The sequence below is a fragment of the Rhinopithecus bieti genome, unplaced genomic scaffold (assembly GCF_001698545.2).
Source record: "Rhinopithecus bieti isolate Rb0 unplaced genomic scaffold, ASM169854v2 scaffold_17184, whole genome shotgun sequence".
Taxonomy (NCBI): Eukaryota; Metazoa; Chordata; class Mammalia; order Primates; family Cercopithecidae; genus Rhinopithecus; species Rhinopithecus bieti.
In genome coordinates, this window is record NW_016809106.1 from 1,577,342 (window position 1) to 1,595,438 (window position 18,097).

The 18,097-nt window shown below is 37.5% G+C and overlaps 1 protein-coding gene across 3 annotated transcripts in view; it reads left to right on the forward strand.

The window, feature by feature from the left end:
* Positions 1-18,097, forward strand: part of CTNND2 (catenin delta 2) — a 414,955-nt gene that overhangs the window by 32,271 nt on the left and 364,587 nt on the right. For all 3 annotated transcript variants that reach the window (XM_017888565.1, XM_017888568.1, XM_017888566.1), the window contains exon 3: positions 5,407-5,662. In XM_017888565.1, the coding sequence (XP_017744054.1) occupies positions 5,407-5,662 (256 nt within the window). The remainder of the gene's footprint in view (positions 1-5,406; positions 5,663-18,097) is intronic.

Below are 18,097 nucleotides of genomic sequence, written 5' to 3' on the forward strand. Positions count from 1 at the left end.
TAAAGTTTCCCTATCCCTAAAGAAACGGAGTTGAATTCCTTTTAAGAGTATGTAGGTCATTTAAGAGTATGAGGTGACCCATTGTCACCTCATCTATTCTTATTTTCTGGACCTTCAGAGGGACATTCTTTAATTACTTTATTATATGCTTATTTTGTATTTACATAACATGTAAATGTGCTTTATGTTTTCATATTTATCTGTATATGCAGATATACTTAAAGGCAAAGATAAATAATCCAAAAAGTAGTGCTTTTTTTCTTCCTCTTTATTGAACATTACCTTATATTCCCCGCACCAAGTTTCTATAACTGTGTGCCCAGATTCTTGTATTTTATTCTGTTCTTTTTTCCTTTGTCAGTAAATAATGCTTGCAATTATCTATCACAAAGCAGAATATTTCACTTTATTAAAAAGGATGCCTCTTCCCCTTTTCCAAACAAATATAGCAAATAAACATAAAACATCTCTTTGCTTTTCCTTTATAAACTAGGCCTTTATTTGTGCAGCTCTGCAGAAAACAAACAGATAATTTCATGAAAGCATAGGTATCTATTGAAGTATCGAGTCAGCTGCTGAAGTGGCTACTTGTGAAATCTCCCAAAGAGATCAGTGATGCAGTTCATTGAATTCTAAGAGCTTATTGAGGGGAGAAAGGGCTGTTTGCAGAGCAGGTGAGACGAGAGAGGAGTGTGTTTACAGAGCTGATGAAGCACCTTCCCTCTCCAGTGTTTGCCCTGAGTGGGTTCAATTGGATAGAGTAATCCTACAAGGAGAATCGTTTGGTCAACTGAGCTTTAAAACGCAAATAAGGAAAAGTGTTCAGTAGTCCAGAAATTAAGGGAAAAAATGTATTAAAGGAAAGTGTTTTAATAGTGTGACCGATATTAATTTATCCATAGTAATGGAGAGCCAAGGATTGCATAAGCCCCATCAATGTCTAAACAGTTAGGGCCAGATGGGAGACTTGAATCCTGAATCTTTGTGACATTTTACCCAATGCCATATGCACCTCTCTGTTTTCTAATATTGATTGATTTCAGAGTTCTTAATGGTAATAATAATAGCTATTATAATTAATTATAATTATAATTATATATATATAATATATTATGTAGCTATATACATTAATTAATAAATAATATTAAATAATTTAATATTCTCTACATATTAGATCTTTAACGATTTTCATTCATTTAAAGTCATTGTTTTTATATATATACTTTTGCGAAGTAAGGTATTACGTTGTTACATTACTAATGGTTGGTTTGAGATCCGTTAGATTCTCATACATTTTCTTCCGTATGATTATATAACCTGTCCTTTAATACAGTGTGTTTTCTCTCCAATTGTACTGGTATTTTACATTATTTTCATTACATTGATTAGCCTCCAACTTATTTTACTATAACAGCACCAATCTGGATTGAGATTTTCTATTTTGAAACTCTCATCAACTGTTTTTTTTATTATGACCTGAAAGAAGTTTAAAGCATGGATTTGGGAATGATGCTTCTAAAAGACCATTTGACAAGGCTGAAACTGCACATGATTGTGATTTTTTACAATACATAATTTTTTTGAAAGTTGTTTCTCATCTTAGATTTCATATCCCAACCTCTTTTCATAATAGTGATATCACTGGTTAAACTAAGATGTAAAACACTTTATAATAAAATTAAGATAGAAATATATATTGTTATTTTTTGATTTTCCAAGGAATGAACAAAGTTAGGTTTATTGGGCATAATTTTTGTACTTCTTTGCATATCTCAATAAATTCAATTTGAGAAATTGTGTAAGTTAACATATCAACTTGTAATATGTTTTTCAATATAATGTTCAGGTTATTAATTCCTTAATGAACCCACTCTTCTCTGTATCTTTAGTAGAGAAATAGTGTAAATTTTTTTTTTCTTTTGAGACGGAGTCTCACTCTGCCACCCAGGCAGGAGTGCAATGGCACGATCTCAGCTCGCTGCAACCTCTGCCTCCTGGGTTCAAGCAATTCTTCTGCCTCAGTCTCCCTAGTAGCTGGGATTACAGGTGCGCGCCACCACGCCTGACTAATTTTTTGTATCTTTAGTAGAGATGGGGTTTCACCATGTTGACCTGGCTGGTCTCGAACTCCTTGACCTCATGATCCGCCCACCTCAGCCTCCCAAAGTGAAACAGTGTAAATTTAATGAGAAATAGTGTAAATTAGTTAACATACCAATTTGTAGTATGTTTTTCAACATAATGTTCAGGTTGTTAATTCCTTAATTAACCTGTCTTTTATCTGTACCTTTAGTAGAGAAATAGTGTAAATTTAATGAGAAATAGTATAAATTAGTTAGCATACCAATTGGTAATATTTCTCAATATAATATTCAGGTTGTTAATTCCTTAATGAACCCATCTCTTCTCTGTACCTATAGTAGACATTTCCCTTCATTTTAGGCCTCACCAATTTTCTAAGTTTTCTGACTGTATTAGGTAATTCAATAATTTGAGGTTTTAAACCTGCCCTGGTAGCCATGGTGTCTATGAGCATAAACTCTAGAAACCAACTCCAAGGACTTCAGTTCCTTTTTTGTTATTATCAGCTGACTTCTGGCAAGTTCTTAATGTCTCTGAGCCTCAGTTTCCTGTCTGTAAGGTGAAAATGATGTGTATACTCTCTTGTAAGGATTGTTGGAGAAAACATGAATTTATACAAATAAAGCACTTACAGCAGAGCCCAGCACTCAAAAGGAGCTATATAGTCTGATAACCAGTGAAAGGGCCTTTCTCCCAGTGCCAAGTGTACAATCCCCTTTTCTACTGTCAATTGATTTCAACATCGTTAATGGTGGTAATATTAATAATTCATTTGTTTAATATTTTCTCCATATTAGTTATTTAACACTTTTCCTGGGTTGAAATCAAACAATGATCCCATGAAGCCATTTTTTCTCTTCAATAACATTGAAACTGGAGCTTGGAGAGCTCGGTGAACCTGTCCAGTGCCAAGAACTGACCAAAGGCCAGGATAGGAACCAGTTCTCCACCTCTAGCAGCCAAGCTCTGAAAGAGCTCCAGGACACTTCCCTGAAAAGGGCTAAAGTGAAATATAAATAGGAACCGAATAACATTCATAAACTTTTTTCTACCTTTTCTTCCTCCATACATACCAAAATGTTGCCTTCCTGTTTCTGCTTAATTAATTGAATTTCGCACCCTATTTTCACATTTTGAACCAGTCCCTCTTATATTATTCATAATTTATTGTCTGCTGCTTGGCAGAGTTTGTCCTAAACTCTTTCTTGTTATATTTTCTTTTAACTCATGGTCCTTTGAGAGTTTTTTGTGTGGGTAGTCAAATTGTTCTCCTTACCTACTCTGTTGTTTTTTTAACAAAAAGATTTCTTTAAATTTCAATGTTATTTCCTGATCTCTGACACTTTAATCATTGTATTGAACACATTAATAGCAAATGATTTTGCATAGAAAAGTATTTCTTTTCTGAAGACCATTTTCAGCAAGATTAAATGTTGATACTTAGTTTCTGAATGGAAAAAAAAATGCACATCTATGAAAAATGCCAGATGTACTTAGTTTTATTTTTTTGCCCTTGATTTTCTGGCTAGCTTATCACAACTCATAGAAAATGAAATTTTGTTTACCTCCGTACATTTGTTCATCCAAGAGCAAGTTTATGACTTGTCTATTTTAAACCCCTTTTACCATAATATAAGGCACATTATGCATAAATTTAAAAATGTGGATTTTAATTACACATGCTGGTAATACCTTGGAGAAATGATAAATCCTTAAGGACTTGCATAAAGACATAAAGCAGATTTTCTGATTTTGCAATTAATGTTTATTAGCCTAATCTGATTATTTTGAGACTTAACACATCAGGACAACCTTCATTATTTCAAAATATTGTCCCTCTGGGAATATATACACTTTTTGTTTATAAAGTTTCTCTTAAATATTTTGCCATTTTGTCATGTCGCAGAACCTACTTTCCTACATTTTTGTAATTCTAAGATGAAGTCTTCAAAGTTCATTGGGAAAGAAGAGCCCTGAACTCTTAAGTCAATCCTTGGTATTCAAGTATATTCCTCCCCTTCACTTCGCAGCTTTTCATCATTTCAACACAATTTCCTTACCTCTTTAAATAATTATTTTCATAGCGTGACATAATTTCCTTTGTCTCTGTTTTGGCGTATGTCCCCAATGTAAAAGAGGATAAAGTAAGCTCTATCATTGTTCACTAAGAAATGGTTAGGAAGTCAGAGAAGTGTAATTGATAATGAGAACCTAATTCCTTAGAGCAATTCCTTAGAGCACCCATGTCATAAATGGTCCTATCTAGCCACTGGCTCTATTTTGGATATGAAGTCTGCTCTACAGCACCAGAAAGCAAGTGAGTTGTCTACTGTGGATCATGACTAGCAGTCATTAAAGCAGTTCATAACTGGTCATCTTCTACTGAAATCAAAGATGCTATTTTCATTGTATATATCAACCAAACCTTAGATGTCAAATATATTTTGAGAACTGGATAAAAATAATGACATGAAAGGATCTAAAAAGAATCCAAGAGGGAAACAAAAAATTGAAATTCAGTTTGAAAATAGTCAAACTGATTTTAGTAACTAGCGTAAAATCTTCTCAAAACAATTTGGACGCATTGAGAAGATGCAAATACTTTCAGAAAAGCTAAGTCAGCTCCTTTATTTTGTCTGTCTTGCAGTTGGGTTGGTTTTTGCCTTATTCTCCCTTCACCAAATGTATTTGTTCCTGTGACAGCTTCACTTGAAAAGAAGCATATAAAATCTTTCGGGAGTTACTTTACAGAAACTAGAGCAGTCCTGTATTGAATGTTCTTGTGCTAATTATGGAAATGTGAACCCCACCTCTCCCCATCTCCACCCCCATTCATACACTGCCTCTCATTTCTTCTTATTTTCTTTGATTCAAGAAAATTAACTACATTGCTAAATTTGTTTTACATCCTTAATAATATAACATTACCTGAACACATTCTGAATTTTCTCAACTTGAACAATAAAGAATTAACTTCCCATGCCTCCTTAGAAAGTATTCTCTGTATATATCTCCTGAGTTTTACTTTTGCACAAAGTTTATATTGCAGCCGAACACACCTTCTCTTGGATGTGGGTAAGCAATAGGCACACAACAGATGCGTTCCCCCATTCCTGAAAGGTTTGTCTCTTAGGCATACTGATTATCATTTGACTGGATAACACTGAATGTATTGGTTCAAATATGATGGATTAATTTTTTTTTATTCTTTCGAATCCCCTATTTTTTATGTGTGTAACTTCCCCTGCCCCTGCCTAGACCTGGTTAACCGTTTCTGTGAACAGGTCCTCAATTTTTTACTTTGTCCCTACTTTCCTGTCGTAGCCCCATCTTCCCCTGGTGTCGACTCCGTCCCCTTGCAGCGCACAGGCAGCCAGCACGGCCCGCAGAATGCCGCCGCGGCCACCTTCCAGAGGGCCAGCTATGCCGCCGGCCCGGCCTCCAATTACGCGGACCCCTACCGACAGCTGCAGTATTGTCCCTCTGTTGAGTCTCCATACAGCAAATCCGGCCCTGCTCTCCCGCCCGAAGGCACCTTGGCCAGGTCCCCGTCCATTGATAGTATTCAGAAAGATCCCAGGTGGGTAAAAACCTTTTTCTTTCCCTATGATGTCTAAAGAGGTTTTGTAACCTGGTACTGTAATTTATTTCCGTCATGTTGCATTTATGTCATTGACTATTAAAGGGTTGGCTTTTCTTGGGTTTTCTTTTGTTTGACTTGGAATGTGTGTGTTTGCAATGGATCCCTAGTATCTTTGGTGTTTCACCACCAAAAACAAAGATGATCTTTTGATCAGAGTATCTATATGTGCTTGACATTTAGCTACTTGATGAGATGTAAACAGCGGTCTTTAATGCAGGGGAAACTGGGGACTGGAGGCTATGTCATTTGACTTCAGATAGCATGGCCCACGTATTTTATTGTCTCAGTAGAAGTATGTTTTGTCATCATGTGTATTTCTGTTTATCAGATTGCAAAGGGGTACACCTTCCCAGTTGTAGTAAAATTGAAAATTTAGAAATTTTGCATGACTGAAAATAAACATTAGGATGAAGTTGTTTAAAGACTGATAAAAACTGGACCATAATATATTAGAGAAATTGTTGTTATGGAGGTATTGTTTTTGTGGTTGTTATTGCTGTTTTTTTTTTTTTCTTTCTTTCTTTTTTCCATCAGTGGCAAGGGTTTTAGCAATGCTCTGCTTACAAAGTTGGATTTGAGTCCCAGGAGACTTAAATGATGTTTTATTCATAGCCATTGGATTTATGCTGATAGAGTTCCATAAATATATATCTGCATCTGTGAATACTATTGATATGTCAGATTGCTGATATTTCTTTATGGCAGGGCAGGTGGCTTGACTCTGGTGTTGTACTTAAAATTCATCTCAACAAATTTTCACTGGTGGAGCACACAAGTTCCTGTGTACTGTACTGAGGGGTTGGCATAGATTCTTTTGCAAAAAGAAATCACTTCTGCAAATATAAAAGGCAGAATGGGATCGTTTTATGGGGTTTTTGTTGAGATAGCTACTTTAGCACAATTCAAACCTGCTTGGAAGATCCATGTTAAATATTGTATTTGGTATAACCCCATTGTAAAAGTGAATTGTAATACATGCTTACTGTTATCTACTAGAAATCAGAAGCATTCTTTCGTTTACTATATTCACTGTCCTGGTTATCTAGATTTTCAGTCTCAACAGCACTCTTTCTAGTCTTGGTCCTGAAACCTGCCCCAGATCTTAAGTATTCTTGGCATGTATGGCAAGCATATTCATCAGAAAATACCTCAACATATTCCCTATTTTAAAATAGTCTTTCTTGATATGCTACTGAAAATGTATAGGAATAGCATAATAGTGAGCCCTTAAGAAATGCTAAAAGACAAAATTATATAATTGAATTGACATTGTTTATATTTAACATCGTAGGTTTAAATTGACAATGAACATTTTATCTCCAATGGAAATACTTTACATTTTTATATTAGGGAATTTAGCTTAATAAGAAACCAAATTATATTTTCTCTAGCTGCAGCGTAGCTTCTGTATTTTATTAAATGCATTTTATTTTATTAAATGGTGTATCCTTTCCATTTTATGTTACTGTCATTTTTACAGCCTTTTTTCTTCTCTCAATATATTGACACAGCTCTTACCTTTTCAAGTTATGGATTATGTCACTTATATTTATTGAGTGCCTGTTATAAACCAAAAAAGAAAAACACCAATAAGAAGGGTTAGAATGAATGAGAGAATATTGACCCCTAAGCTTTTGTATGCGTCAAATTTGTATGCAAATTAGTGCTATATGAATTATAAATTCATCCTGAGCTCAGACCTACAGACCAAAAAAAAAAAAAAAAGAAAAAACAAATCTAGAACCAGAACCGAACTATTGTGCTTTATTATAAAAGGGACTCATTATCTGGCATCATGCAAAATGTACAGAGCATAAACTATACTAATGGGTTTCTTATCAGGTTTTCCTAAAATGAAGGAATGTCTCAACATGTTTTTATTTAATGAAGAGACATGCCAAATTTAAACTTCAAGTCCAAAATATAGTACTTCTTTCAAGACAAGATTTTTGCATTTTCCCTTAAATATTATCATTTGATTCCTCGTAGGTGAATATTACCAGAACTAATATGTTTAACTTCTAGAGCTCACATTTATTTATCTTGGCGTTATGGCTTATTATTTAAACCTTTCAATCTTTTGAAATATATTTACATACGGTTAGGAGAATTTGTTAACATTTTATTTACCACTAAACAGCAGACTATATAAACCTCTTTATCATTATAAACATATGTTTATAGCACATTACAATCTTCAAAGTAGGCTTACTTACATCTTTGATGTAATCCTCCTTTGTGAACAGAAACTGATATCCCATATTTAATGACTTACATAAATGCAGACTCAGAATGTGAAATGACTTCTTGAAAATACATTGGTGCCAGGTGAGTTTGCGGACCTCCGTCTACATTGTTAGCACAGATTGAATCCACACTGCAGAACATGTTGGCACGAATATTTTTATTTCTTTGCAAAAAAAAAATGAAAAGGTAAAAAGGTAAAAGAAAGAGTTTATTTATGATTTTTTCAGAGGATGAATGGTGGTACCAGTATCTGTGTAGGAGTTGGGAAGAATGAAGGAAATTGTCTCAGTAACTCTGGCATCCCGGATCCATTGCTTATTGGATGTGTGGTCTCTGTTGTATTTGTCATTTCTGGCATCTACCTTATTTTTCTTATTGTAGACCAGTATCTCTTCTCTGTTTAAGAGTTTTAGTATTATTCAGTGAGAAGTGTTTAAGCAAATACTGCATTTTGAAATAATAATTTGAAGTCATAACGGTTCCACTTCATCATTAGAGTTGAAACCAGAGAAGCCGTGTTGGCTTTCTGTTACTCTAAGTCATAGGATACAAAAGGATTGGTTCTGAGGGGTTGGGATTTTCTTGTTGATGGTTGGCTCAGTCATTTGGATTGTGGCAAAGCTTTGGTCTTTTCTCTTTTGGCTAGTCATCCTATACTCCAACAAAAAAACCCACAGAAATGTCTTATCCAATTTTCTTTGTAAAGCCAGCAGTCACTGAGAAGATCGCTTATTAAACATCAAAAATTCACTTTATAGCCCCATTTGCTAAGAAGGTTTTATTTTGTGATTGTATGTTATTTTCCATAAAATGTGAATCTCTTAAGGATTGTTATCATAGCTAATGTATTTGTAGGTACTGCAGCAAATACTGAGTTCTATATACTGTTGTTTTTAACATGAAAGTCAAATATAACTCTTAAATTATATGAAAGAAGTGTCAGTCATGTTGGTAGTGATAAGTCACAAAAGCATTCTTATTTTGAAAATTTGATTGATGAAACAAATGGATAAAAAAGACACCGAGACTGATATACCCAGATATACTAAGGGTATTATAAATGTCTTGTCTATCAAATAACAAAAGTCATGGTTAAGACATCTTACTGACATAATGTGTAAATTGTAGCAGTAACAAAAACTTTTAATCATGTTTGATTAATCCCGTTTTGGGAGGTTGTAATCCTTGGTGTACACTATCTCAAAAGCAATTTTTCAAACATGCTAAAAGAATCTCACTTTTTGTGAATGTGATTTACAATAGAACACTATCTTCTATTTAGTTATTCATCATAACAGAAACGCATACAATGGCACATTTTTAATGTTGATGTGGGCCCAAATTAGCAGCTGCACTTTCAATCGACTCTATCAAACTCATTCCGTGAATTTGTTCCATTTCAAACCACGAAATTTGACTAATAGTATGACAATATGCACTTTTAAGGAATTATTTATACATTTCCATTATATTTTATGTGCTATTTTGAAATAGTAACAAAATTTATCTTATTGCTGGACATTATATTATTAAATCTCATTAATGAATATTAGTTATAAATATTTTATTACTAGGTAAACCTTGGTAAAGAATGTTTTCCGAATGCTGCTTTTTCTTTTTTTACCTGTTCACGACACATGTGCACATGTGGACACACACATGTGTGCACGCACATATATAGTGAATTGAATGCTCAGGAAACAAAATGTACTATAAAAATGCCTTTATTTTTTGAGACAAGTTTTTGCTCTGTCACCCAGGCTAGAGTGCAGTGGTATGATCATAGCTCATTGAAGGCTCAAACTTCCAGGCTCAAATGATCCTCCCACCTCAGCCTCCCAAGTGGGTGAGACTACAGGCTGGCCACAAGCCTTTATTATTTTTATTATTTTTTTCAGAGAAGGGGTCTTGCTATGCTGCCCAGGCTGGTCTTGAACTCCTGGGCTCAAGTGATTCTCCTGCCTTAGCCTCCCATAGGGTTGGAATTACAAGCATGAGCTACAGTGCCTGGCGTAAAAATGCTTTTAAAAAGATGAAGACTTGAAGAATATTTTTTAAATATTAAAGTTTAAACAGTATTATGTAACTTGTTACCATGTAACTCAAATAACATGACTGAAATGTTTGCGGTAAATCACATATCATATTTTTCAGAGTCCAGTTCTCTCAGATGATGAATCTCTGGGTAGTTTGCTTTTAATTTCAAATGCTCAATAATTATTTATTTAACTGAGGAAATGTCCAAAGGGAGAAATACTGGATTCACAATTCAAAGACTTCTGGAGTTTGAAGAGCACTGGAGATTGTTTATCAGTTAAGCTAATAGCGATCCCAACACCTTGCCATTCATCCCCTGCTTGGATGCCTTGAGCAAAAGGCCCCTGACCATCTCTTGAACCATTTTATTTTTCTTTGAATAATCCAAGCCTTATGCACTAGTTTATATTGATACAGAAATCTGCATCTTTTGTAAGTTCCTTCATTGATCTTGTTTCTGACCTTTAAAATCATTTGAGAATACACCTATCCCTTTTTCAAAGAGTGGCCTTGGGAGACAGTTCCTGCACCTCGCTTTCATGCCCAAGGCTCCTGCCCCTGTGCTAGCTGCCATTGTTCCATGAGCTGTCACTTCAGGGCCCAACAGTGGTTGATGTCCCTCCAAATTATGCTTCTCATCTCACCAGCAAGTATAGAAAGAGAACAAGTGTTACCTTGGGCAAACCTGGGTTCACTTTACGGTTTCTTGACAGTAAGATGACAACAACGTTTATAGCAGTGTTGATGATAACAATGACGATGAAGGTTAATTATTAAGTTCCATGCTCAGTGTTGAGCATTTTATATTCATTATTTAATTTAATCATCCCCAAATCTCTATCACATGACTTTTTATAATGCCTCTTTTACATATGGGGAAACTGAGGCTCAGAGAGCTGGAAACAGAACCCAAATCTGACTTTCAATCTCATGTTTCTAATTGCAGTGGGCATTCGTACCGATTTGAGCTGTAGAATCAAACAAAATGCCAAGTCTTTTCACAGGTGACTTCTGCAAAACCATGAATCAGTGATCTTATCTTAAATTTTAAAATTTGTTTTTAACATAAATGAAGAACTTTACATTCACTTCTTGTAGGGTGATTCCATTATTTCATACGACAAATCTTTTTTGGGTCCCAATTTTGTTATCCATTATAATTATTGTAAACACTGCTCCACATCCCTTGAAATGGGAAAATCAGACATATGTGTTAATTAGGAAATAAATAAAAAATAATCATGTTTAAAATTATATCAACTTAAAAACAGATCACATTTAAATGAAAGCGACTTGCCATAGTCTTATTAAAAATTACCCTTAGTAACTGATTGTGTGAGCTACCACATAATTCTATTAATATTTTAATTACCTCAGGAGTTCCTACAGTGCCTTTTGCATTTAGAACCAAAGTTCTATTTCCTGACTTCTACAGGCGTTAATTTCCCCTCACGCTGAGGATGAAAGCAGTAACTCATACCTCAAAAATGCTAAATCTGAAGGCTTTCAACCAACACAAAGAAAGCAGATTAAAAATAAGCATCCCCTGTCTTCCAGGAACCAACAGTACTCTTGTTCCTATCTCTTCTTGACAAAGAAGTCTGCTATATTTCAAGTCAGACTCTGTTATATTAGAAAAGAACTCATTAAGATAAGTGGCAATTAACATCTATACTGCAGTAAAAGTGCTTTCGACATTAAAGAAGAAAATACAAAGCATGGGATTTTTTAGATAAACGGAAGCGTTTCTGCAGGGTGCCTTGCTATGTATTTGCTATTCCTTTGTTTTGAAGATGACTGAAGTATTAACAGACTTAAATTTATTATAAATCAGCTTGAAAGGAACAGACAATAGTGCTAATATTGTAAAACTGGCCTCTAGGAACTCAAACACTGTGTGTGTTTGCTAAACAGCGTCCATGCGCTTATGCTTACACATAGACACACACACAGGCTGGACTTGCTCTGTATAAGTTGAACTCTTTCCTTTTTTTTTTTTTGATACAGCGTTTTTCTCTCTTGCCCAGGCTTGCCCAGTGGTGCTGTCGTGGCCCACTGCAACCTCTGCCTCCTCAGTTCCAGCGAGCAAGCCCAGCTAATTTTTTGTATTTTTAGTAGAGGCGGGCGGGGATGGTGGGGGTTCATCATGTTGGTCAGATTGGACTCGAACTCCTGACCTCAAGTGATCCACCCGCCTCGCCCTCCCACAGTGCTGGGATTACAGGCGTGAACCACCACGCCCAGCCTGAACTCTTTATAACCATAAATTTTCATGTTTAAAAAGGAAACGAGTTTCTGTCTGATTATCCTTCACTATTGCTTTAATAAAAATCAAGCCAACACAGGCAACGTACAACAGGACCCTTACGTACATCCACACGTGATGTGTATATCATTCAGACCCATACTGTCTGCTGAAGCCCCTGTATGTAACATGCTGCATTAGCTCATTCACTGCAGTAATCACTTAGAGACTGCAAGGAATGAAATAGACTCTGGTTATCTCAGTCAATAGGAGCTTGTTGTAAGTTTCCAGAGGGGTATGAAAGAGACAGGAAGCTGTTTCAGCAACCTTAGCCAGACGAGTCTCATTGAAAAACAGATCACGGTGCTGGATACCAAAGCTGCTTTGGGATCATGGCAGGAGCCTTGAGGATGGCACTGAGAATCGGGCATTTGCTGAGCCCCTTTGCAGAACCTGGCAGTGTGGATCTCTGCCTCTGCACTCATGACCCTGCCACCCTGCCACGTCCCTCTGACCACTTTCTTCTCTCCTGGTCTCCAAGCTCTGGCTTCCTGGGCTGCTATCGCACAGGACTTCTGCCTCTGCCCTCTCTCTGCATCTCTCCAGTGTGGGTCACTCTGTATCACCCTGAATTCAGACTTGCTTAAGAGAGGTGTTATAGGCTGAATTCTGTCCCCAAATGTATATGTTGAAATCCCAACCCCCCAGGACCTCAGAATGTGACTGTATTTGGAAATAAGCCTTTAAGGAGATGATTAACTTTGGCCAGGCATGGCGGCTCACACCTGTAATCCCAGCACTTTGGGAGGCTGAGGGAGGCAGATCACCTGAGGTCAGGAGTTTGAGACCAGCCTGGCCAACATGGTGAAACGCCATCTCTACTAAAAATATAAATATTAGTTGGGTGTGGTGGTGCATGCCTGTAGTCCCAGTTACTCAGAGGCTGAGGCAGGTGAATCGCTTGAACCCAGGAGGCAGAGGTTGCAGTGAGCCAAGATTGCGCCACTGTACTCCAGCCTGGGCGACAGAGCAAGACTCTGTCTCAAAAAATTTTAAAGAAGGATGATTAACTCAAAATGAAACCATTAGGGTGAGCCCCAATCCAATAGGACTGGTGTCCTTATAATAAGAGGAAGAGGTGTCAGAGATGTGGTTATACAGAAAGACTTCATGAGGCCAGTGGGAATTTAGTCATCTACAAGCCAAGGAAAGGGGCCTCAGGCAGCATATAAGCTGCCAGCACTTTGATCTTGGGCTTCTAGACTCCAGAACTGGGAGAAAATAAACTCCTGTTTAAGCACCCAATCTAGAATATTTTGCATGACAGGCCCAGTAAACTAATACAAGAGGCTCAGTCTGGAGCCATGAGTGGGTATCCAGTATGAAACACGCTGGACACAGCTCACCCACTCTTGGCAGAGTTGTCTGTGGGTCAGTGGGAATTTCCATAACATTCAGCTGAAGTGGGATTTTGCAATAATCTGCACATGTATCTTCAAAGGGGGCTGTTGGGAGTATGGTAGCCACTGAGAGAAAGCCCAGAAGGAGGCAGATTAAGTGGCCCTTCATTTTGCTCATATAGATATATCTTTTCTGAAGATGAATTTTGGGTTGGACGCAATGCCTCACACCTGTAATCCTAGCACTTTGGGAGGCCAAGAAGGGCAGATTGCTTGAGCCCAGGAATTTTGAGACCAGCCTGGGCAACATCACAAACCCCATCTCTACCAAAAATACAAAAGAAATAAAAAATAGTCAGGTGTGGTGGCAAGCACCTGTAGTCCCAGCTACTCCAGAGACCAAGGTAGGAGGATCACCTGAACCTGGGGAGGTCAAGGCTGCTGTGAGCCGTGATGACACTACTGCATTCCAACTTGGGCAACAGAATGAGATACTGTCTCGAAAAAAAAATGACAGAATTTTGTGTAGTGTTTAAAATTTAACATGCAGTTCAACACATATACATTTATCTGCTCTAAATTTGAAAAGGTTTGTGTAGGTTATAGAAAATGAGATTTGGAAAAAAGTCTTTTTTCTGATTTTCCATTTGAACCATTAAACATATGTATAAATCAACCTAATACAGTAAATCACTAGTGCTTTGATAAATTGAACCTACTCACTTATGAGAATGAAATGGTTTCTACAAAATAAGTATCACTGTCATTTCCATTTTATTCCTTTGGTTTTAAAATCACAGAAATGAAATCTTTAACCTACCACATCTTGAATTTTTCCATAAAATGTATTATTGTACTTAAAAAATTACAAACACTAGACTGACCAAAACTTAAACTTGTTAACACCTTCTCGGGATCCTTGGTATCTGAAATAAGGTCCTGAGACCTGGGTGCTGAATCCCAGGCCCTGCCTCACATTTACTGCATCAGAATCTGTATTTTAACAAGATCCTCAGATGATTTCTGCACACATTAACATCTGAATCACTAATTTTTATCATCAGAAACATCTCTTCACAACCACATCTAGTTTATTGCAGAAATTAAAAACCAAGCTATGACGTTACGATGCTACTCCTGTTTGACCTTGTAAATCTACTTTTAATTATAACCTCTGTGGCATAATAAGGCCCCAGGATCACTTGACCTTGGCAGTCTTAGAGTTTTCGTTTATTTGATCAGACGTCTAGATTTGAGAATCCAGGTGTTTAATACAGTTGATAATGTAATCAACAAATTTTACACTCACTTTTTAGAAGGGTGCAATATAGTTTGTGAAGACAATTTACCTTTTAGATTTTTCTCACAGCAACTATTCCCTTTAAAAAGTCCAAATTTTCAACTTACCTTTCAACGGTTTCAGACAATGCTTGCCCCTTTTCCAGCCCGGGCCAAATCCCCCTGAAGTCTCTTTTTTTCTCCCACTGAGCCTTTGTCAGTTTGCTGGGGGATCTGGACTCATCGTCCCAGAATCACTTAGACTAGCTCAAAGCTTTGTTCTTTCCCTTGCTTGACTCACCCTTCTTTGTCCTTTCCCACGGGCCCTTGACCTCCATCTGACTCAATGCGGTAGCCATATCCAGGCTGTCTTCTCTGGTTAACTTCAGCCTGTACCATACCCTCTAGCTTGAGATGCCTCACTGTGGACCATGGACATAGGCACTTCATGCTGTGTGATTGTCATCAAGGAATCGGATAGTGCCTTGTATGTGCTCCTTACCAATTAGGTGGACGGTCATCAGAAGTCACCAATGCACAGACAGATGTAAGACCATTCTTTACAGGCAGCATGCGTCCCAGGAGATGCCTCTGCATCACCTTGAAACTTCGAGTTCATTGTTTGAAGTGCAGAATCACAGCTGCGCCCCCCACGCACCTATTGAACTGAATCTGCATTAACAAGACCCCCCAGTTGTGATTCATCTCACATCAACGTTAAAGAGGATCCGATCTGGAGGTCGCTGTTGCCCGGCTCTTTTCCTTCTGCCTTATTGAAAAAGGCCTTCCCATTTGTTACACATTGTCATGGAGTTTGGTACCCTAACCTGGGGTTGAGCTGTCAGGGAACAAAAAAAGGCCTTCCCATTTGTTACACATTGTCATGGAGTTTGGCACCCTAACCTGGGGTTGAGCTGTCAAGGAGCAAAGGGGTGAGGGTGTGGAGGCACACAGCTCATTACAGGCCTTGTGAGGGAGAAGAGAGAAAGGTACACCTAGAAGGCCGCAGTACTGCAAACTCTGTTCAGGATGCTTTCACACGGTTAGCGATAGGAATTGGACCCTTTAAATTGTAGATCAGTGGCTTTCAGGCTGAGATGGTGTATCCCATTGGTGAGGGGTTCTGCCAATCAGTTTCAAGACATCCAATGTCTACCAGCTCTTCCCTGAGTCTCTTTTCCATGTCCCTCTCACAGTAATCCCACCCTCTTCTCAAATAAAGGCCAGCCTCTGACTCCCCAGGAACTTCACTGCATATTACTATGGACAAACCTCAACTCTTGCATCTGTGAAAACAAAAGATAGAAATAGATTTGTTGACCAAAGAAGTCACACATCTGTATACTTGGTAAGGAAGGCTTTATTTCTGAAAGAAGGTACCACAACCTGCAGGCCAGAAGCAGAGCATCCTGTTGAAACCAAAAAGCAAGCACTTCAAGGGAGGGATAAAGGGAACAAGAATTGTTGCTGGACGGGTGACTTGTTGTACATATTCAGCAGGTTTTAGCTGGAGCTAGAAAAATTCACGAAGAGGTGGTGCATGCGTGCATAATAGGCTAACATATATGCAGCTTGCATCCCATGTTCACCTTGTGGTGGAGACTCAACATTTAAATGTACTACAGTTAGGCTCTGGACATCGGAAGGTGAAGCAGAGGACATAAAAGCCATTTGTGCATGGTCCTCATAGACTGGCGAGAAGCACTCCATGGCCAGTGGTCTCCTATGTTGAAGGAATGCTGGCCAGTTGCTTTGTCAAAAGCACAAAAGGGAAGGGCAGCATCGGGTGCTTGGTTGATAGAGTGGTGGAGTGAGTCTTTGCAAAGTGCTGGTTTCTGTTTAGCCCTTGGGAAAGAAAGCCTAATGGTGTTTAGCTAGGGAAGGGCTATAATGAGTCCAGGAATTCCATTCTCAAGGCTTCTCTAGGGTCCCCTTGGCCAAGAGGAGATTAGTTCAGTCGGTTGGGGGGGCTTAGAATTTTATCTTAGGTTTACAGATTGATACGGACCTGTCCTATTCTAGCAATAAATAGCATTCATTCATGGCTACATAAATTAATTTTTTAAAACCCTGTCTCTACTCATTAAGTGATGCATTTTTCAGTAGAATAATGTTAAAGATTCATAATTGCATATCATAATTTGTATGCTTTAATAATTGTATGTAATAATTGTATATGTCTTGATCAGTTGTATACTAGTGATGTCCACATGATGATAACTCAATCCAAAAGAAAAATTAACAGTTACAGCTTTATGGTCAGAGGGAAAAGGGATATATATGTATTTATATGTGTTTTTATGGTCAGAGGGAAAAGGGATATATATGTATTTATATGTGTGTTGGCTTAATGAAATATCAAGGCACTGCCTTTTGATCTATATAGGATTTATTTTAAAGGGAAAAACCATGGAAATTCCTTTAACAACTGAACGCTTCATACTCTCAATTTTATTGGGTCAGCTCTAAGCCTTTCGTTAAGCCTGCAAAGGAAAATAAAACTTCTGAAACATTCCATTAGGCTTGACCTTTGAACCAGTTTCTCAGAAACAAGAAAGGAAATGAAGAGCTTCAGCTCTCCTTAAACACCAGTTCAGGCAAAGAGGGTTCATTCTTGTGCTACAGACTTTGATTTCCATTTAAGGCTTTCACTCTTTAGAAGAAAAAAAAAAAGGATACTGCATTAGGTTGAAAGCTGGAAAAATTAAACTTGGCCTTCGGTTTTCTGAGAAATCAGCACTCAGTTCTTAGCAAATTTCAGAAGCAAACTTAGCCACCAAACAAATGGTTTCTTTCAATTAACACACAGCAAATAAGGATGTCTGGAGTCGCTTTTAAACAATAGGTCAACTATACACTTTCCCATCCTGTTACCCTCTCCACGTTCAATGGCACACTGTGGTGGAGGTGGCAGGCTGCCCTTGGCTCAGAAGACAGGCATTTCATCTTTTCAAGAAAGCCAGAATTCTGCCCTGCCAATAACCTGATGTGCCCCCGACCTTATTAGGATAGACACCATTTAGTTTCATCGTTATTATTACACAAAGAGAAGCCAAGGGAAATAGTCGCAAATACTTCCCAGATTGTTAATACAAGAGAAGGCATGCTTTCTTTAGATGGTCTTTGGAATGGATAGGGAAAGTTTCTTTGGTAACTTTCAACAAC